We start from the raw sequence: 22,306 nt of genomic DNA, 5'->3' as shown, positions 1-22,306 counted from the left end.
TTTTCTACAGTTTCCAGATTTCCAAAGTGCTATGACTTGATCAGATGAACTATCATTTAGTGTTGAAGAGTCTTTCATATTTTCCTAGCTATAATTCACACTGTCTTTTTTAAGTACAATAAAGGCTAACTGAACTCTTCTTCAAAACACCAAAATAACCCTTATAAGAAGGAACATTCTCTAAAAGACAAAACAGCCCAATAGTTTTAATAGAAGTAGTTTTAAGGAATGGATGCATATTAGAAATGCTAAGGGGAAAAATAATTTATTTAGCTGCTGACTTTCATTATATAATTATAATTCCTGAATTTTGGATCAGTGTCTCTGTATCTATCTCTTCCCCCTTTTTAACTGGTAAAAGGAAAGGAGAGAAGATGAGAGTTCACCCAGGATAACCTTATTGGCTCAACCCTTAATCGAAGACTTCTCTCAACCCTTTATCTTTACTGCCAAAAAGAGTAAAAATAATGCAGAGGGAGACCAGTAATAGCTGAATCTAGAAAAAGATCAACTATTAAATTACAAGCTAATTTGTATACACAGATAATATATTCCTCTTGTTTTAAACATTCCTGAGGCATAGCACTAAATTCAAAAATACTCTAAACTTGAATATAACAAGAAGATATTCATCAATAAGAGACCAGTTAAATTCATTATGATCCATCTATACAACAAAATACTACACAGTTAAAAATGTATGTACATAAACGGAAGGACATAGTAAGAGAAAGTTTTAAAAGTATACATATAAAGCATAATATCAGTGTCTGAAAAATGAAATTATTCCTCTCCCCCAGCTTTAATTCTTGTTACATACAAGACTATACATTACCCACTATATCCTCCTTGGTTACAACAATTTATTCGTCCCTGGGCTACACCCTCTCCCATCTCTCTGATTTTAGCTCTTGGCAATTCTAATTTCCGAGTGATTTCAATACACAAATGATCTTCCCAATACCATGGCCTCTTAGTTCCTTGGACTCTCCCCGCCTCACCCCATCCACTAGACCTTATCATACCAGTGTCTTCAACCTCTCCATAAATTCAGTCTCAAGCATCCAACTCTCCTTTCAACACCACTTATCATTCTAGTAATTCAATATTAAACTTTCAAGTCTTAAGGGAACCACCATCCACTGGTCCTCTGTCTTTTATCTGTCTTTCACCCCTGTTTCATGTCCTCAGATCCCTCCCTTCTCTGTTGAAATTCCATGATCAGTTATTTTAGTCACTTCCTTGCATTCACCTTTCAACTCCTTTGCCCTTCTCTCTTTGTCAGTACTTACTAGGTAAAATCCTAATTATGGATAAGGCCACTCTACTCCAAGACTTCTCTATAACTGAAATCTATCTTACAAACAAACTGACCACGGTCCTATCTATGGCAAAGCCCTCGACTTATACATTAGATTCTACCGCCTTTCACCCATATCAATACAGAAATAATCTATTCTCTTATTTTTCATGTTCCATGGATCATTCCAATCCTAGCCTATAAACAAGCTATCATCTATCTCTCTCATTAAGTTAAAAAAGAAAAAACAAAAATATTAAGAAACCTCTCATTCATCCTCACCATTCCAGCAAGTGTGTCAGTTACCAATTTATTGCCCATAAGCTCCAGAACATCCTTCTCTACCTGCTCTAAAACCTAGATTTGGGCCCTTTAAGAATTTTTTCTTTACCATCTAGCATAATACTAATCTTCGTAAGTAGAGAATACTGGAGAGATACTACAGGAGGAAGAAGTTATGCCTACTGCCTGTTCTAATGTGCTGATTCAACAGACTCCTGCAGTGCCATGGTTTTGCCAACACCCAGCTCCTACAGAGAGGCTCCTACAGAAAATGGTTTCTCCAGTGTCCAGTTCCTGAAGCACAATAGATTTCTTCAGAATCAACCTCCTGTAGTGCACAGCAGCTAGCACCATCCAATAGGCAGTAAATTCTCTCAGCACCCTGCTAAGGTAGTTCTGTAGTGGAGTGCCTTCTGGAGACAACTCTCCATAAGGCTCCCTAAAGGGTCAATTTCCCAAATGTTCCTGAAGGCTAATTTACAAGTTTTACTGGCATGGCACCAGAGACTTTCCTGCCAATCAGTGAACCATGACCATGCCCTTTCCAACAAGTTCTAGATCTCACAGCTGAGGGAGGCAGACCTTCTCCTTTGGGCACTCCATCTAAGTCCCAGGGTAAGAGCTGTTTCTTCTGCCTACTATTTCTATATTCTTTAGAGTTCTATTTTTTATTAGCCAATCCTTTGTTATTATAATCTTCTATTATATTTAGTAATTCTTCATAAAAACTTTCCCTGCTTAAATTACTGTGTGGTTTCTCTCTCCTCATCAGACTGACTGAAACAGCCAGAAATGACAGTAGGGTAAAGCAGAAATAAGTCCAGCCTTAAAGTGACAGATCTGAGACTCATCAACACACATGATACAGAAAAGTGTTTTGCTTTCATATATACATTACAAATACATTTAATTTTATGGAAAAATTAACATGAAATATCACAGTGACATCAACAATATTCATTTAAAATCTATACTGATTATGTTCATTGCACATTTATTTTATGAAATGTACTTACCAAAATTGTAACCTTCTGGAACAATATTTTCATCAACAATGCCATTCCTCAGGCTGTTCTATTAAAAAACAGATCAATTTATATTCATGTCAATATACCTTTCTGCCACAAAACCCTATTATGTGCAAAACACAAACATTAAAAACAATTTACAAAATAACAAACTTAGGAGAACTGAGCTAAAAAAATCATTAAAGTGGTTAGAAATTACCTCACTAAACTACTACTATGTAAGAATGCTCTAGAAATTATTAAGATATCTGTGTGTTTATACATATTTGTGTATAAGCACATACACAAAATCTGACAAAATTCAACATCTATTTATAACGAAAACTCTCAAAGTGGGTATAGAGGTAATATAGCTCAATATAATGAAGGCCATATATCACACATCCACAGTTATCAACATACTCAAAGATGAAAAGATGAAAGTGTCTCCTCTAAGATCAGAAACAAGATAAGAATGTACACTTTTGCCACTTTTAAATTCAACATAGTATTAGAAATTCTAGCCAGAGAAATTAGGTGAAAAAAGAAAGCCATCCAAGTTGAAAAGGAAGAAGTAAAACTGTCATTATTTGCAGGTGACATGATAATACACATAGAAAATCCTAAAGATTCCACCCAAAACTGTTAGAATAATAAATAAAGTTGCAGGATACAAAAATCAATATACAGATATCTGTGGTGTTGTTACACACTAATAACAAACTATCAAAAAGAGAAATTAAGAAAAAAATTCCATTTGTAACTGCATCAAAAATGTAGGAATAAATTTAACCAAGGAGGTGAAAGACTTGACCCTGAAAACGACAAGGCACTGAGGAAACCAAAGAGGATACAAACTGATGGAAGGATATCCCATGCTCATGGACTGGAATAATGTCCATACTACCCAAAGCAAAATGCAAATTCAATGCACTCTCCATCAAAATTCCAATCTATTTTTCACAGAAACAGAAAAAACAATACTAAAATTTATATGGAACCACAAATGAACTCAAATAGCTAAAGCAATCATGAGAAAGAACAACAAAGCTGGAGGCATCATACTCTCTGATTTCTAACATATTACAAAGCTTATAGTAATCAAAACAACATGGTATTATTGCTTTTCCAGTAGGCCACCTGAGGTGACCTCTAAAAATGGTTCGCTATTCACTTGACCCAGAAAGCCCCACAAAATCATGCAAATCAAGAGGTTCAAATCTTTGTGTTCACTTTAAGAACACCCGTGAAACTGCCCAGGCCATTAAGGGTACGCATGTCCGAAAAGCCACCAAGCATCTGAAGGACGTCACTTTACAGAAACGATGTGTGCCGTTCCATCATTACAATGGTGGAGTCAGTAGGTGTGCCCAGGCACAACAGTGGGGCTGGACACAGGGTCGATGGCCCCAAAAGAGTGAATTTTTACTGCACATGCTCAAAAATGCAGTAAGTAATGAAGAAATTAAGGGCTTAGATGTAGATTCTGGTCACTGAGCACATCCAGGTGAACAAAGCTCCCAAGATGCGGCGCAGGACTTACAGAGCTCATGGTCGGATCAACCCTTACATGAGCTCTCTCTGCCACATTGAGATGATACTTGCTGAAACAGAGTAGATTGTTCCTAAACCAGAAGAGGAGGTTGCACAGAAGAAAAAGATATCCCAGAAGAAACTGAAGAAACAAAAACTTATGGCCTGGGAATAAATTCAGCAAAAAATAAACGCAAATAAAAGTAAAAAACAAATGGTATTGGCATAAAAACAGACACACAGATCAACAGAATAGAACAGAAAACCCAGAAATAAACCAATGCATGTATGATTAGTTAATTTATGACAAAGGAGCCAAGAATATACAATGGGGAAAGGAAAATTCTTCAATAAACGGTGTTGGGAAAACAGGACAGCCACATGCAAAAGAATGAAACTGGACTACTACCTTACACCACAAATGAAAATAACTGAAAATGGATTAAAGACTTGAACATAAGATCTGAAACCATACAAACCCCTAGAAGAAAACAGGTGGTAAGCTCCAAGACATCAGTTTTGGCAATGATTTTTTAGATTTGACAACAAAAGGAAAAACAAACATACGTGACTACATCAAACTAAAAAGCTTCTACACAGCAAAGGAAACCATCAACTACATGAAAAGATGACCTTATGAATGAAAGAAAATATTTGCAAATCATATATGATAAGGGATTAACATCTAAAATATAAAATGAACCCATACAACTCAAAAGCAAAAAAAAAAAAAAACAATCCAATTAAAAAAGTGAGCAGAGAATCTGAAAAGACATTTTTCAAAGAAAGAAAGATGGCCAACAGGTACATGAAAAGAGGCTCAGCATCACTAACAATCAGAGAAATGCAAATCAAATTCACAGTGAGATATCACCTCACACTTGTTAGAATGGCTATTATCAAAAAGCCAAAAAATAACAAATGTTGGTGAGAATATGGAGAAAAGAACACTTGTGCTGTTGGTGAGATGCAAATTGGTGCAGACACTATGGAAAACAGTACGGAAAGTCCTCAAAAAATTAAAAATAGAACTACTGTATAACCCAACAGTTCCACTTCTGGGTACTTAATTGAAGAAAATGAAAACACTAACTTGAAAAGATATCTGCACCCCCATATTCAGTGCAACATTACTTACAATAGCCGAGATATGGAAACAACCTAAATGTCTATCAATAGATGAATGTTTTACACACACACACACACACACACACACACAGAGGAATATCACTCAATCATTAAAAAAAAGGATGAAATCTTGCTCTCTGTGACAACACAAATGGAACTTGAGGGCATTAATGCTATAGCTCAGAGAGAAAAAACAAATACTGTATTATCTCACTTTTATGTGGAATTAAAAAAAAAAAAACCCAAACTCACTGATACAGAGAACAGACTGGTGGTTGTCAGAGGCCAGGGCTTGGGGATGGGCAAAAGGGATGAAGGGAGTCAAAAGGTCTAAACTTCCAGTTATAAAATATTTAAGTCATGAGGAGGGAATGCACAGCATGGTGACTGTAGTTAATAATACTGTATTACATATTTGAAAGTTGCAAAAGAGAGTAAGTATTAAAAGTTCTCGTCACAAGAAAAAATTGTATTAACTATGTATGGTGATGGAAGTCAACCAGACTTATTGTCGTGATCATTTTGTTATACATACAAATATCAAAACATTATGTTGTACACCTTTAAGTAATAAATGTTGTATGCCAATTATACAAAAAAGCATGTGCTTATATAAATGTTTGTATACAGACACATATATATTTACCTATTTCTGTAAATTTTTTGAGCAGATTTTGCCTAGGGAAAAAAAGACCACTGACTATAATATGCTAGATAAACAACAATAAAACCTTAAGCAAAAGATGATACCAACAAATGTGTATAGAACGTATCAAAAAAATTTACTTACCAATGATTCATCATAATTATTAAGATAAAACATCTGAGACTTCACATTCCAATAGGCAAAAAGGTTATCCAATCGGATTAACTGAAAATAAATCAAGTTTATTATAAGCCTCATTTTCTCTGCAGAATCTTTAACATGCTATTTTCAGTAGTCCCAAATAATTGGTCACAAAGAAGAGCTAAGCAAGTAAACACAACTCACAAAAATCCTTATCTATGTATCACCATTTGCCTTTATAAAAGTATCTTTTGTCAAGCCCATGGGTTGACGAAACATAATTTTTGTGTATTTTACCTTACGAAATAGCTTCTCAGTTTCATCATGTAAACATGGAACCCAGTATTGATCAGTTGTCTGCAAAGAAAAAAAAAAGCCATTAAACTGTCACTTGCATGTAAAATGGCAGAGCGATAAATAGTATCTATCATGCCCTAGATCAATGTACCATTAAAGTGTCCTTCAAAACACAACATTCAAAGAATATTAACCGACCATAAGTCTCTGAATTCAAAGATCTCACTGCTTTGAAAAAGTAAACAGTAAATTACAAGTAGGTAAGTGCCATTATTAAGGTTAAATATACAGTACTCTGGGAGAATAGGGTAGGAGCTTCAACTCAGTGATGTGATGGTAAAAGTGATGTCTAAGACATCTTAATGTATGGCATGTTCAAAGAACTGAAGTAGCCCAATATGGCCCCAAAACACACTGCAAAACAAAGAAGCAAAACCAGGTATCTTAGCTGGGGTCAGATTACAAAGGGATTATAAGCTATTTTAAGACAAAACTATAGACTTTGTTCTAAGAGCAACAGAAAGCCACTGAGAGGAATAAACTGACATCAGATGCTTAGTTTAAAAAGATGGTTTTCATTTTTTGTAGAGAAATAAATGGACTAGAACAGTGGTGCTCAAATTTTATCTTGCAATTAGGATCACCTGGAGGGCTTTTTAAAGTAGATTTCTGGGCTCGAACCTGAATTTCTAATTGAATATGTCTGGGCTAGGAGACAAGTATCCAAGGACCTCTCAAACCAGTGGTCAAAACCGCTGCTGACACAGTTACCAATCACCTTCACACTGCCAAATCCAATGGCTAATTTTCCATCCTTATTTTTCAATATAACAATAGCATTTGACAGTGTACTTCACCCAACTTCAATGAAAAACTTTTAATTTGGTTTTTCCTTTTCTGACTGAGGTTGGGTCCAAGTTTTAAAAATAAATCATACACACACACACAAAATTCATACACAAAACTTGATATAACAAATAAAAGCATGTAATGAAATACCATACAGCAGTTAAACTCAATCAATTCTGCTACATGTGGCAACAAAATCATGTCACAATATATAGAGAAAAATGGAAGTTACAGAAGGATCATGCAAAAGATTTATGTAAACTTTGAAAAACCTACCAAATATTACAGATTTTAATGGATATAGTATATAAAAGTTTAAAACCTTAGGATGTTTATCTCTTGAGTGGGAGAGAAGAGTGAAAGTAGAATACAAAAAGAATTTAAACTTTATTCATAATAGCTTATTTCTTAAAAAGTATTTAAAACTGAAACTAAATGACAAATTCAACACTTGTCCATTTTGGATGCAAGCAGGTATTTCATAATTCTCTATGTGCAACTCTATTTTTTAAATTCCTTACTTTAAAAAATTACACAGGAAGACAGTATGCCACAATTAACAGTGGTGAGAAAATGAATGATTTGTTTCTTTTCTTTAGGCTTTTCATGACCTACCAGTTTTTGAAATGAACATTACTTTTATTCTGTACTTAGTCATTTAAAATTCAGATGGATTATTTTAAGTAAAAGTATCAAATTCCATAATTGGCAAATAATAGGTCCTCACATTTGAAAGTAAATTTGATTTATCATTTTTTGAAATGTGAAACAATCTACCCTCAGCTCCAATCCAGTTTTTTTACTTTCTGTATCAATTCTATATAGACACCTATGCCTGATGCTGACACACATTAACAGTAATTAGTAGTTTAATTAACTATACTGCACAATTAAATATGGTTGAATTTTTTTTAATTTGAAACAGTATTTTTTATTGAAGCATAATTGATTTATGACATGTTAATTTCAGGTGTACAGCACAGTGATTCAGTTATACATATATATTACTTTTCATATTCTTTCTCATTATTGGTTATTACAAGGTATTGAACATAGTTCCCTGTGTTGTACAGTGAGACCTTATTGTTTATCTATTTTATATACATTAGTTAGTATCTCCAAATTCTGAACTCCCAATTTATCCTTTGGTAACCCTAAGTTTGTTTGGTTTTTTTTAACATTTTTTATTGATTTACAATCATTTTACAATGTTGTGTTGAATTTCTTTTTAAACAAAGTACCTGCATGCTGAGATTCTGGAGGGAAATACCAAATGACAGTGGGTTCTCTCGATCTGTGATCTAAAAAGGAAAAAGTAAATTTTACTCAGCTTTTTAGTAGCTGGACAAAATTCACATTACAGAAAAAGTTAACTCTCTGGGAAGTACACTATTTCAAACATTCAAAAACATTTTCCTACTTTCTGGAATAATTTTATTCCTATATTTTTCCTACTAATAATTAAAATATTAAGTATCAATGTATTAGTGTGGTACAGTAATAATATATCTGCATGTTTTTCAGTCTACAGAAAAAGCTTATTAAAAAAGTGAGTGACCCTCACGATAGAACTATAAGAAGCTAATAATTATCTGTTTGAGAGAAAAAAACATGATATATTTCAGATCAAACAATTTGTTAAGTCTAGCCCTACTGATTTCTCGACCATCGCTCTTTCCAGGAAGTAAATATAATCTATTTTAAAAATACATAACTGCTAAATTCATAATTCCCACCTAACAAAGGAGATCGTAATATAAGAAAAGCATTCTCCTTCATTATCTGATATTTGAGCATTTTAGGAAAGTGTAATCAAGGCACTAAGGACTGCAAGATACAAGTGTAATTATAAAAATAAAGATCATGTCATCTTCAGCTCTGTATCCCTCCACTTCCCAGCATCTCATAAGTTGACCACTACAAAGCAGGAGTCAATAAATAGCAAAATATAAGAATAAGTATTACCTATTAAAATACTTACATCATCTTCATAACGAATATGGATGTTGGAAATTTTCACTTGAAGATTTTTTATTATCTGAGTAATTAATTTCTCTGTAAAAGTGTCCTGTTTCTCCACCCGTTGTTTTTCTGCAATTGCAAATACTCCTTTTTTAACTTGAATGAAAAATACACCCTATAAATATTCACATAGTGAGGTAACATAAATGTTACCTTGTTAAAGAAATAAATCTGTATTTGTAAACAGAACACTAAAAGCCGGCTTTCCAGAAGTCTTACATACCAAAAGACTTTCGCAAGGGACTGAATGCAGTTTTCAAAAGCTAGTTTCTTGTCCAATCAAACTAAAGCCAACCATGTAGAATTTACTGGCATTAAATTTTATAATTTCTGTTATACTAGGTACACCTGAGTACCTAAAGATATGGAAAATAATAAAGATTATTAGGTAAGAATTATAATAGGCTTATATTAGAAATGCCAGAAACAGCAGCAAAGAAAAAAAAACTCCCTTAAAATTAGTGATATCATCGTAAGTTATCTGTGGTTAGATGCATAAATTAGCTGAATATGCTCCTATCCTAATGAAAACAAAATAGGAAGGCTTAAGATCCTTTCCCTCTCTCCTTTTAAGCAAGGATGAGGGAAGTTCATCATTTGTTTCATTTTCAAAAATGATATTAACTATCTCCAGTTGCATCACTTTCCCGGGAAATATAAAAAAAATAAAGAATTGAGGTTCCTAATTTTTTTAATGTGCCTGTGATAACCACTAAGTACTAATCCTTTTGCCACTACTTGAAAATGCCAAAGAAAGCGATCTCCTTTCCCATTTCTGGACCTGCTCCACCTATATATACATATTAACTATATTTTCCTCTGATGACCTACTCCCTAAGTCAGCTGACCCAGGAGGTTTCAGATAAAGAAAAGCTGATGAAGACATGTACATCAAAGACAAGGGTGAGTGAACAAGAGGTAAGTGAATGTATTTGAATATACTGAAAAGGACTTTAGAATTAATAAACAGACAGTAAAACATTAACTCTTTGAAGACAGAGCTTTTTATTCTAAATGTTGAATCCCACCACAACCTAATAAAATTCTTTGCTCTACAAATTTATTTGGTCATTCAATTAAATGCCAAATCTTTCTTTCACTATCCACTAGTTTCTTTTTGACTTTCTTATCCAACTCAGATTCTATAATACATTATTTCACCAACACTTTAAACTCTTTTGCTCTTTTTTCTCATTTCCCTCTGTCAATAAATCTCCAACCCTGGATAAAACCAACAGTCTACTTTTTACATAAACATGTGTATGCCTTGCCAGGTGAGTGGTGGAGGAGAAAAATCACAACAGAAAAGATCACCATTACTGTAAGTTAGTCACTGCCAACTTCAACTAACCAAGAACCTTACTATATTTCTCTGGTCCATTTGTTTACACTCTCCAGAACAACTATTTGAAAATTCTTTTTGATATGCCTCAAGGATCCAACAACCTTTCCATTGCTCTCTTCACTCTTAGCAGATGATCTTCCGACTATGGAAGAAATAGAAGCTGCTTCTCTGCAATCATCAAGCAATCAAAACAGCTATTTCTAAGGTGACAATGAGCTCCAATGTCATAGATTATTTCTTAATCCTCAATCTACCTGATATCTCAGCAGGATCTGATAATTCTTTGCTTCCTAAAACACCCTTTTCCCATGGAAATACAATCTCCAGATTTCCTTCTACTTACTTGACCACTCTTTCATCATCTTCTTTTGCTGTTTTCCTCCTCTATACAATCCTTAAATGTTGGATATACTTAGGGCTCAATCCTAGGATTGTTTCTCTTCTCACTTTACACTGTTGTTGCAGGGAATCTCATCCACATCTTATAGCCTGAACTATCGTCCTACTACTGACAACTCTCAAATATACGTTGGATAAAGTAGGAAGTGAGATGTAACTACAGACAAGCTGGTACATTCAGGAAACTACAAATAGGTTAGTATGTCTGGAACAAAGAATAGAGAAGATATGAAAGGAACAGAGCCAGTAATGAGACTGGAAAGGCAGATAGGATTCAAATCATAAGAGTTTTTATGTATCTTGTTGAAGAGTTCAAACTTCTATCTGAAAACAACAGAGTATCACTGATGAATTTTAAGCATGGTTGTTTATATTTTAGATCTAAGTATAAACAGGAGTGACTTCTGATTAAACATAAGTTGGATCTATTTCTCAATTCCTCAGTAAAATACCACAAGCACAAAAGTACAGGGTAAAAATGGATAACTCTCCAAGACCAAAAGAAAAGAGTGTATAAGAAACAACAAATAAGAGATAACTTAAAAAATTTAGAATCTGGAAAGCAGACAGCCTTAGACAACATAATAGAGGAAGAAATTCAATCCTAAATGCACAAAGATAAAGATGCCAATAAAACACAAGATGAGTTTGAAAAAAAAACCAAAAAACCAGAACCCTGGGAATATAAGACCTCAAACTGCAAAACTTAGAAGAAAACATAGAGCAAAAACTATATGACACTGGATTTGGCAACAAGTTCTTGCATCTGACACCAAAGGCACAGGAAACAAAAGAAAAAGCAGACAAGCAAGACTTCATGAAAATTTTTAAATTTTGTGCGCTGTAGGACACTACCAATAGAGTAAAGAGGGTACCCAGAGAATGGGATAAAACTTGCAAATCACATACCAAATAAGGAATTAATATCCAGTTATATAAATAACTCCTACCATTTAACAACAAACAATAACCCAAGAAAATGATGGGCAAAAGACTTGAATAGACATTTCTCCAAAGATGGCATAAAATGGCCATTATAAGCACATGAAAAGATGCTGAAATACTAATTTTTATAAAAATGCAAATCAAAACTACACAAGATAGCACTTCATCCTATTAGGACCCTACTATCAAAAAAACAGAAAATAACAAATGTTGGTGAGGATGTGAAGGAACTGGAACACTTGTGCACTGTTTGTGGGATTATAAAATGGTACAAATCCCCGGAGAAAATATTATGGTAATTCCTCAAAAAATTAAAGATACAGTAGAATTACCATCTGATACAGGAATTCCACTTCTGGGTCTATACTCAGAAGGATTAAAAGCAGTGTCTCAAAGGGATATTTGTACACCATGTTGAGAGCAGCACTATTCACAATGGCTACAGCATAGAAGCAACCCACGTGTCCACTGATGGATGAATGGATAAACTAAATGTGGTATATACATAAAATGCAGTATCATTCAGCCTTAAAAGGGAAAATCTGACATATGCTACAACACAGATGAACCCTAAAGACATAATGCTAAATGAAATAAATCAGTCAAAAAAAAAAAAAAAGACTAACACTATATGATTTCACTTACATGAGTACCTAAGAATAGTCAAAATCATAGTGACAAAAAATAGAAATGTGGTTGCCAGGGGCTGGGGGTAAAAGGGGAAAAATGGATAGGTTATTGTTTATTGGGTGTAAAGTTTCAATTTTACAACATGAAAAGAGATATGAAGATAGATGGTGGCAACGGTTACAACACAATAAATGTACTTAATACCAGAGAACTGTACACTTAAAAATGTACACAGACCACTTTAGAGTGGTTAAGATGGTAAATTTTATGTTATATGTATGCTGCAATAAATTTTTTTTTAAAAAGAGGATTGGGGGTAGGGATGAATGACCACATAGGATATCAAAAAACTGAAACAGAGAAGAAAACATAATTACAAGAAGTGTTGCCAGGAACTATGTTAAATCTCCTTTAATGTGTTTTACCTGTTCGTTAACAGGTAAAGCGTTTATTATTGGATTTTATTTTTTATTTAAAAAAATAAAGGTATGACAAGGATGGTGAGATTAGTATATATATATTTCTTTAAAGATGCTTAGCTATTAAAGGACAAAGGAACACAAGATAAAGAGGTGACAAGGTCAGGAAGATGACTTTGTTTAAAGATAACAGAGGCTACAATATATTTAAATGCCAAGAAGATTCACTAGAAGAAGCTAACAGTACAAAACGCAGATGTTGATGGTGACATCATTACCATCACCAGTTTAAGTGGCAAAGGGTTAGATTTCTGCAAGATCTCTGTCACTGACCAAAAAAGGGGGGTTGAAGTAATGAACCATTTTATTCTAGGCTGAATAGGAAGCCAAAGGGTAAATAGATTTGAGAAAATATATCAAAGGACTAAGTACCTCCAAAAGGTGAAGAATTAATACAAGTGGAATAAGAAAGACTTCTAAGTAAGAAAATGTACTTCAAAAAATTAATTACTATAGTTAAAAACTAACCTTACCCTTATAAGCTAGGAATATTATTTCCACTAAGGTAAATTTCTATAAGATAAAATTTCCATAAACATGGTAAAACACACAAACCACGTTAAAATTCCTCATGTAATAATATTCTGTCATATTTTTAAAGTAATCTCAGTGCCTCCAGAAGAAAATAACATTCAAATGTGATAAATATTTAGGGAAAATAAAATTAAAATGATAATGTTTAGGTATTTTCTACTTTTCTTATTACCATTCTTATTTGTTTTCTTTACCTTGATCAGCTACTTTTCGTTTTGCTTCTTCTATTCTTTTCAATTCCTGTTGCTTTGCTTCTAAGAGTTGCTTTTCTTCTTTTAAAGGATCATATTTTATTACTATAGAAAGCATAAAAGGAAAGAATCTTAATTACCTTAAACATACTCATTCCAAAATATATCCTGGAAAATAATCACTAATTCAAATTTGGCAAAAATTTAGAGTAAAAACCAATATATTTTGAATTACCAAATATAAATTTACATATTAAAAACAAAAAATTCACCAAAATTATTTGAACAATTATCAAACACGAAATTTTTTTCTATGCATAAAAAAGAGCAACTGAAATGATGTTTAAAATTTGACTTACTAGAAGAAGGTACTATGAGTAAATAAATGTCTTCTAATACAGCTTCAACTGGTTGAGTATAAAGGTTTTTCCATGGAATTTTAAGATTAAGATTACCTGCATGAAAGAAGACAAAAATATTATTCATTCAACCTAGATCTACTATCAGCCTATTTTCTGTCAGACATTAAAAGAGATAAAGTAGCCTGTGACCTTATAAGCTCAGTCACTTTATAGAAAGCTATTTTACAACCAAAAACAAGCTTTGGTGTGATGATTTGAAATTGGTTTTATTAGTATTGTTGGAAAATGATATTCTGAATATTTACAAGTTTCTATTCATGGCGATCTGTACCACAAACATACCAATATTCTTTTTCCATTAATCAACAATCCCCGATATAAGTTTGATTTTCCCCGATTCTTACTTTAAATCTCTAAGAAATATTTTTCTTATACTTTAAAACAGTAGATTACATACTTTATATAAATGCATTTTTATACAGATTATATAGATAAATATATAATATATGTATGATTATCACCCTAATTATATATACTCACAAATTTCTACAATAATAACCAAGGATCCTGAGCAATATTAGAAAATTATTCAAACCAATGAAAATATTTTACTACGACCCAATAGCAAAGCATTTCAAAAAGCATTTAGATTTCTTTAACTAAAAAATACTATGTAAGGGGTTCATCATACTATTAATTCTAGATTTACATATTTAGAAATTTTCTATAATAGTTTTAAGATTTAAAAAAATTTTAAAGTATAAATCTCTATATTTAGAAATAGTTGTCATGAGTAGGGAAGGGAAAGACTTATTAAATATACCACTGTTGCATTATCTGGTTAGTAATACATACTTAGACATATCTCATTATATAACTCCAAAAACACATGTTTAAAACACCCCAAATAGAGAAAAAGATTTCATACTAAATCAATCCACAGAAAAACAAACTATCTGATTTCTAAAAGAGAAATAACTTTCTAAGTTTTGAAATCAGAGAAGAGAATGATCATTTCAAATTTCTATACTGTCCAAAATATAACCAAAATGAAATGAGCAAATTGGAAAAAATAACTGACAAGTTTGACATTTTATTTATAAAAGTACCAAATGGATTGCTTACGCACATATAGCCACATAAATTAATAATCAAAAAAGTAAGTGAATAAAAGGAGAGAGAACAGTGACACAATAGCATTAAGTAATCAAAGAAACACATACAAAACTAACAGGTAGCATTTTTACCACTAGGTCTTTTTTTTTTTTAGCCAAACTGTTTTTCCCTCTTCTTATGAAGTTCAGGCTTCTTACAGAAAATTTGGAACATTCAGAAAAAATACAAACAATAATTTCAAAAATCTTCCACGTAAAAACAAGTACTTTGAAATTATGTATATATTTATATTTTATATATATGTAATTCTGCATGCTAAATGAGGAAAATTTTGAAAGATCAATAAGACTAACAACACCCAATAACAGCAAAAGGAAAATACGTTCTTAAAAAACTGGTTATACTACCATATCACTCATCTGGAAATGTGTGGTTCTTTCATTCAACAAATTATATTCCTACTATATGCCAAGTATTCTACTAAGTGAGGATACAATAAAATTAAAATATAATTTAAAAATTAAATCCACTTCTCAAAAAACTTACTGTCTATAAGTAAAAAATAAATAGTAATATTAAAGAATGGCAGGTGTTATGAAAGAGATGCAAATGACACATTTAGTGATTCTCAAGATTATCTTATGTATTAGTTGTTGAGTGCAGTTACCTTCTACTACTTTATATCAACACTAAAAATTACCTTTTTATCATTTTTAAACATGGTCAGACAAGAAAAGAGGAAGGAAAGAAGGCAGGCTCCAAACGAAAGCAAGTCTATCTACTCTCCATATGTATATTTTTACTTTCCTTGAATTGATGTCAAATTTATATACACTGATATGCAATGATAATAATTATAAAATTCAATGACTTTTGGAAATTTTTAAAAAGCTATAATCAAAATGTTTACTGTAATATTTTTATACCAATAGAAATACAGGATTACATTATAATGCCCAAATATGCATTTAGTGGATTATTACACTACCTTAAGAAATAAGGGAGGTCAAATCAACAAAGACCATGAGAAATCTTAATTAAATGTTAACTTAAAAATTGAATATAAAATCATCCATGTACCATGATTACAAGAATTTAAAATGTTCACTTGTGAACAATCATAAAAAAATCTGCCAAAATAAACATATTAGGTGCAAAAGTAATGGGTGACATTTTTCCTCTCTTGGTTGGGGGGTGGGGTACAGAATTTGAGTCTCAGAACTGTAAATGATAAAAAGCTTTCTCATTCATATGGTCTAAAACCAACTATAAGTGCACAAAATTGTGGAGACATTCATCAGGTAATTTATATAAACTTTCACAATACCATGTTCCCCAAGTGACATCAATACATTGCAGTAATGTTATATAAATTCTACCATAGAAATTATCTACGTAACAAAAAAACTTTCAAGTCACAAATAGTAACACTATTATCCTGCGTAACACTTAAACCAATAAAGTTAAAATAAACCAACATAATTTAAGAAACCAAACACATATATTTTTATTAGACATGTTAAAATATCAGTATCTGCTCAAGCAATACATTTAAAAATGTAAACTACAAAAACTAGAAAAATAATACAAAACAAAACAAACAAATAGCACAGTATTTCCTAGAAAACTAGAAAACTTTCAGAACAGAAACTAGGTTTCTGACTGGTTCCTGATGATCCAGACCCTGCTCTTTATACCACATATCCATGGCCAATCAAAAAACAGCAATGATAATTAGCCAGAAACTTAAGAAAGTGAGACAATCATGTTCTACACTGGATTTAATGCTTTGGCTCTCAACTCATTTCAACACCTAGTAAGATGCATAACTTCATGGGAATTTGACAAGGAATATATGGACCTCACAGAATTTTAAAGTTTCACAACTAAGCTCTGCCTAGATGAAAACACATGATTATTTTAATTTATGCTCAGAAAAATTAAAAATATCACATTATAAAGATACTAGACATATTATTCTGGTTGCATATCCAGCAAGGAGGAAATTAAAATAATAAAGATAGCTCACCTATATGACCAACTTTAATTTTAAATGGTACATCCAGCTGACTCTACAAAAAAAAAAGTAAATTATTAGTATATATACAGTTCAACAAAACAGATGATTATTTTTTCTTCCCAAAATTACTTAAGGAGTTTAAGTTAACTTACACTTTCTCTTTACCTGCAACACTTACTTAAATTTATAAATACATATTGCAATTTTATCCTCAAATCTGTAAAATTCAGGGAGACAGAAAATCTTAAAATAGGGGAAAGGTTCTACAGTAATACTGACCGCCTAAATTATCCATATGAGAATCACTACAACTTTTACACTGTCTGAAAAAAATTGGGAAAATTCACTGTCAGTTTGTATTTCTAGGGAAATTGACCTCCATTTTGCAAAAAATATCCTCAAAAATTTTTCTCCTCATTCAATGCGGAAAGGACAAACTTTTCAATAAATGGTGCTGGGAAAACTGGATATTCACTTGCTAAAGAATGAAGTTGGAATCTTATCTCATACCATACACAAAAATGAACTAAAAATATGAACTAAGGACCTAACATAAAAACTGAAACTATAAAACCCTTAGAAGAAAACAAAAAAAAATCTTCCAGATGTTCGATTTGGCAATAATTTCTTGGATATCACACCAAAGGCACAGGCAACAACAACAAGAAAAAGATGAATTCAGTTTCATCAAAATTAAAAATTTGTGTGCATAAAAAAACGGTGCATAACATTGTTAATAGAGGTATAAGCCAACCCACAGAATGGGGGGAAGTATTTGCAAATCATCTCTGGCAAGGGGAAATATCCAGAATATATAAAGAACTACAACTCAACCAAAACAAAAAACTTTGATTAGAAATCAAAAAAACCCAGTGCTTTTCAAGATATTTCTCCAAAAAAACATATTAAAATGGACAAAAAGCAAATGAAAAGATGCTCAACCTCACTAGACATTAGAAAAATGCTAAGGAAAACCATTTCATATCCACTAGGATGGCTATTATAAAAAAACATAAAACAAATGTTGTCAGGGATGTGGAGAAATTGGAACCCTCATGCATTGCTGGTGTGAATACAGGCATACCTCATTTTATTGTGCTTTGCTTTATTGCACTTCCCACATACTGCATTTTTTAGAAACAAACTGAAGGTTTGTGGCAATCCTGTGTCAAGAAAGTCTATCAGTGCCATTTTCCCAATAGCATAACTTTTTAATTAAGGTTTGTACACTGCTTTTTAGACATAATGCTATTGTACACTTAACAGATTACAGTACAGTGTAAATACAATTTTTATATGCACTAGGAAACCTAAAAAGTCACGTGACTTGCTTTACTGTGGTATTTACTTTATTGCAGTGGTCTGGAACTGAACCCACAAAATCTCCAAGGTATGCCTGTAGAAAATGGTTCAACTGCTGTGGAAAACAGTGGGCAGTTCCTGAAAAGGCTGAACATAAAAGTAACATATAATCCAGCAATTCCATTCCTAGATATTTATCCACAGGAATTGAAAGCAGGGACTTGAAAAGACATGTATGTTAATGTTCAACGGCAGCATCATTCACAAGAGCCAAAAGGCAGAAACAACTCAACTGTAATCAACAGATAAATGGATGAAATGCAGCATATACATACAGTACAATATTATTCTGCCACAAAAAGGAGTGATTTTCAGATATACGCTACAACATTGGTGAAACTTGAAGGAATTATGCTTAGTCAAGTAACTAGATATGATTCCATTTATATAAAGTACCTGGAAGAGGCAAATTCACGAAAACAAAAGTAGATTAGAGGTTAGCAGGGTCTATGAGGAGGGTGAACGGGGTGTTATTTCTTAATGGTTACAAGACTCCCCTTGGAATAATGAAAATATTTCAGAAATAGATACTGGTGATGGTTGCACAATACTGCAAATATAGTTAATGTCACTGAATTCTACGGTTTACCATGATTAAAATGGTATTACAAAAAAATTGAAGATGATTGGGGAGGCAGGTTAACAATATAAAATGAAACCATATAGGAAGAGATAAATATTAGAAATATTCTTTAATGGGGAAAAGCACACTGTCAGTTTATACTTTTATAGAGATTAAAAGTCCATTTTGCAATATTCACATTTTACAAAAATTATTTTCAAAAAGTTTTCTCAAATGTAAATAATTTAAGATGAAGTAAATCAGGAAGAAGTCTATTATAGCTAAATGTACTAATAAAATAAAATTTTTATAGCACAAACCTACCAGGGCATTTTCTTTAATTTCAAGATTCTTGAGGGCCACAGCTCCTAAAAGAAAAGATTAAAAAATAAAATTGAAACATTCAAATAATCTTCATTTTAACAAATATACTTTATACCTATATGTCACATTAATGAAAAATAATTATAAAAATGTGTAACAGAAAGTAGAATCCAACTTTCATTGTTGGCACACCTTCATTCTTAACTTAGTCTAACAGTTTATGTTTGACCAAAACATCATTTATTATAAGTTCTGACCACTGCAGTTACAGATCAATATTAATGAATACAAACATGCTCATCAAAATTATACAAATAATATGAGTCTAGTAACATAAAATACAAGAAAATACAGGAAAAATGAATTATATTTAAATATATCTGCAATGAACAACTGGAAAGAAAATTTTAATCCATCCATGTGAGATTAGTAAGGATTTCCTAGAGATATTAGAGTGTTGCCCTATCTTTGCTTTAATTCTGCCACAGAAAACTACTGCCTTCACTTTTAAGTAGTAATTAGAATATGAGTAACTGTTGCCTAAATGTTCACATAATGTATAGGAAAAACACCAAGAAATGAATGTCAGTAACATCCAACAGAGATAAGCTGTATAATAAGGCACAAACGTGACCACATTGTGGAGTTGACCAATCAGTGAATGATACAGGTATGTGGAGTATCACTTACCTTACTCTTTTTTTCCCAGTGTGACATGCAAAGCTACAGCTTAAACTTTCCATTTATGGATAATTCTTTGTACGGCAGCCTTCAATATACTTTGTGCTGTGAATTCTTTTTTCCAATCAGTATATGATGAAGATAGGAAATGAAATACTGAGTAGAACTAAGAAAGTTGCTATTTTTTAAAAAATTATTTTACATTAAAATGTATCTTCCAAAAAATCATCAAATAAATCTTTAATGTTATATGGTATCTCCATACGCTGGTTTAAAAAACTTCAAGGAGTAAAAAGCCTTAGTTTACTCATCTTTTTCAGTGAAAATCCTAATGTAAATATTATTTCTTTCAAATGTATTTTCCTTAATAAATAAAAAAGGGCTCCCAGTGCTACAAAACTAAAACACATGACACTGAAAAAAGATTGATACTTGATAATTGCATTAAAATGTCCAACAAACTTAATGTTCCCACATAAAACTAATTTTAATTACTTGTAGTACGACTTGAAATAAAGTAATTCTAGATTGATTTCTGCTTACTATGAGATTTTTGGATAGCAGTTTATATATTTGTGATTGTTTTAAGTTACTGATCTCTTAATTTCAAGTGCATTCTGAAAACTCTGCATTTGTACATCCCTCCCCTCATGATTACCGTTTTTGATATATTTTATATCTAATTGTTTTATGTATCCCTTAACTGCTTACTGTGGGTATAGATGAATTTACTATTTTTGTCTTTTAACTTTTGTATCAGATTTGTGGTAGATGATTATTCACCATTACTATATGTCTGACTTTACCAGTGAGCTTTTTCGTTTCATAATTTTCTAGTTTTTGAGTTGTGGCCTTTTCTTTTTTTTGCCTAGACAGGTTCCTTTACATTTGTTGTAAAGCTGGCTCCTACTGCTGAACTCTTTTAGCTTTTAGTTGTCTGTTAAGCTTTTGATTTCTCCATCAAATCTGAAGGAGCCTTGCTGGGTAGAGTATTCTTGATGATCAGTTTTCCCCTTTCATTACTTTTAATATATTTTTCCATGCCCTTCTGGACTGCAGTGTTTCTGCTGAAAAATCAGCTGGAAGCCTTATGGGAGTTTCCTTGTATGTTATTTGTGGACTTTCCCTTGCTGCTTTTAAAGTTCTCTTTAAGTTTTGTCATTTTAATTACAATGCATCTTAGTGTGTTCCCCTTTGGATTCATCCTTTATGGGACTCCCTGCACATCCTGAATTTTGGTGACTATTTCCTTTTCCAATTACGGAAGTTTTCAGCTATTATGTTTTGTATATAATGCTATACATACAAAAACATTACAGTAAAGACAAACCAAAAATCTTTAATAGATATACACACAACAACAACAACAAAGAATCCCAAACATAACAACAAAGATATTCATCACAAGATTAAAGAAGAAGGAAGAAAATAAGATTAAAAAAAAAAGGCAATAAAACATTAAATAATCAATAATCACATTAAATGTAAATGGACTAAATGCTCCAACCAAAAGACACAGAGTGGTTGAATGGATACATAAACAGAACTGGTATATACCCTGCCTACAAATGACTTACTTCAGATCTAGAGACACACTCAGACTGAAAGTGAGAGAATGAAGAAAGATATTCAATGGAAATGGAAATCAAAAGAAAGGCAGAGTAGCAATACTTATACCTAACAAAACAGACTTTAAAATAAAGATAGTTACAAAGAAGGACATTACATACTGATAAAGGGGTCAATCCAGGAAGATGTAACAACTGAAATATATGCACCTAACGTGGGAGTACCTCAATATATAAGGCAAGTATTAACAAACATACAAGGAAAAATCAACAGTAACACAGTAATTGTAAACAGTTTTAACACCCCACTTACATCAATGGACAGGTCATCCAGTCAGAAAATCAACAAGGAAACACTGGCCTTAAGTAACACATTAGACCAGATAGACTTAATTGATATATATAGAGCACTCCATGAAAAGGCAGCAGAATACAGTTTCTTTTCAAGTGCACACAGAACACTCTGCAGGATAGATTACATGCTAGACCATGAAACAAGTCTCAGTAAATTTAAGAAAACTGAAATCATATCAAGCATCTTTTGCAACCACAACACTGAACAAGAAATCAACTATAAGAAAAA

The 22,306-nt window shown here is 32.3% G+C and overlaps 1 protein-coding gene across 6 annotated transcripts in view; it reads right to left on the bottom strand.

Moving 5' to 3' along the window:
• The window catches only part of VPS13A (vacuolar protein sorting 13 homolog A), a 204,475-nt gene that overhangs the window by 164,755 nt on the left and 17,414 nt on the right, over positions 1-22,306 (bottom strand). For all 6 annotated transcript variants that reach the window (XR_012072042.1, XR_012072043.1, XR_004189589.2 and 3 more), the window contains exons 2-10: positions 19,475-19,518; positions 17,236-17,278; positions 14,088-14,183; positions 13,732-13,833; positions 9,165-9,274; positions 8,425-8,484; positions 6,335-6,394; positions 6,041-6,121; positions 2,599-2,656 (exon numbers count right to left, since the gene is read on the bottom strand). Coding sequence is in view for 3 of the 6 variants with exons in the window: in XM_006209353.4 (XP_006209415.2) it covers positions 2,599-2,656; positions 6,041-6,121; positions 6,335-6,394; positions 8,425-8,484; positions 9,165-9,274; positions 13,732-13,833; positions 14,088-14,183; positions 17,236-17,278; positions 19,475-19,518 (654 nt within the window). In the remaining 3 variants the exon portion in view is untranslated. The remainder of the gene's footprint in view (positions 1-2,598; positions 2,657-6,040; positions 6,122-6,334; positions 6,395-8,424; positions 8,485-9,164; positions 9,275-13,731; positions 13,834-14,087; positions 14,184-17,235; positions 17,279-19,474; positions 19,519-22,306) is intronic.

This window comes from Vicugna pacos, chromosome 4, assembly GCF_048564905.1.
Source record: "Vicugna pacos chromosome 4, VicPac4, whole genome shotgun sequence".
Lineage (NCBI taxonomy): Eukaryota > Metazoa > Chordata > Mammalia > Artiodactyla > Camelidae > Vicugna > Vicugna pacos.
Note: the sequence above shows the minus strand (reverse complement) of the source record. Positions and strands in the feature narration are given on the sequence as shown.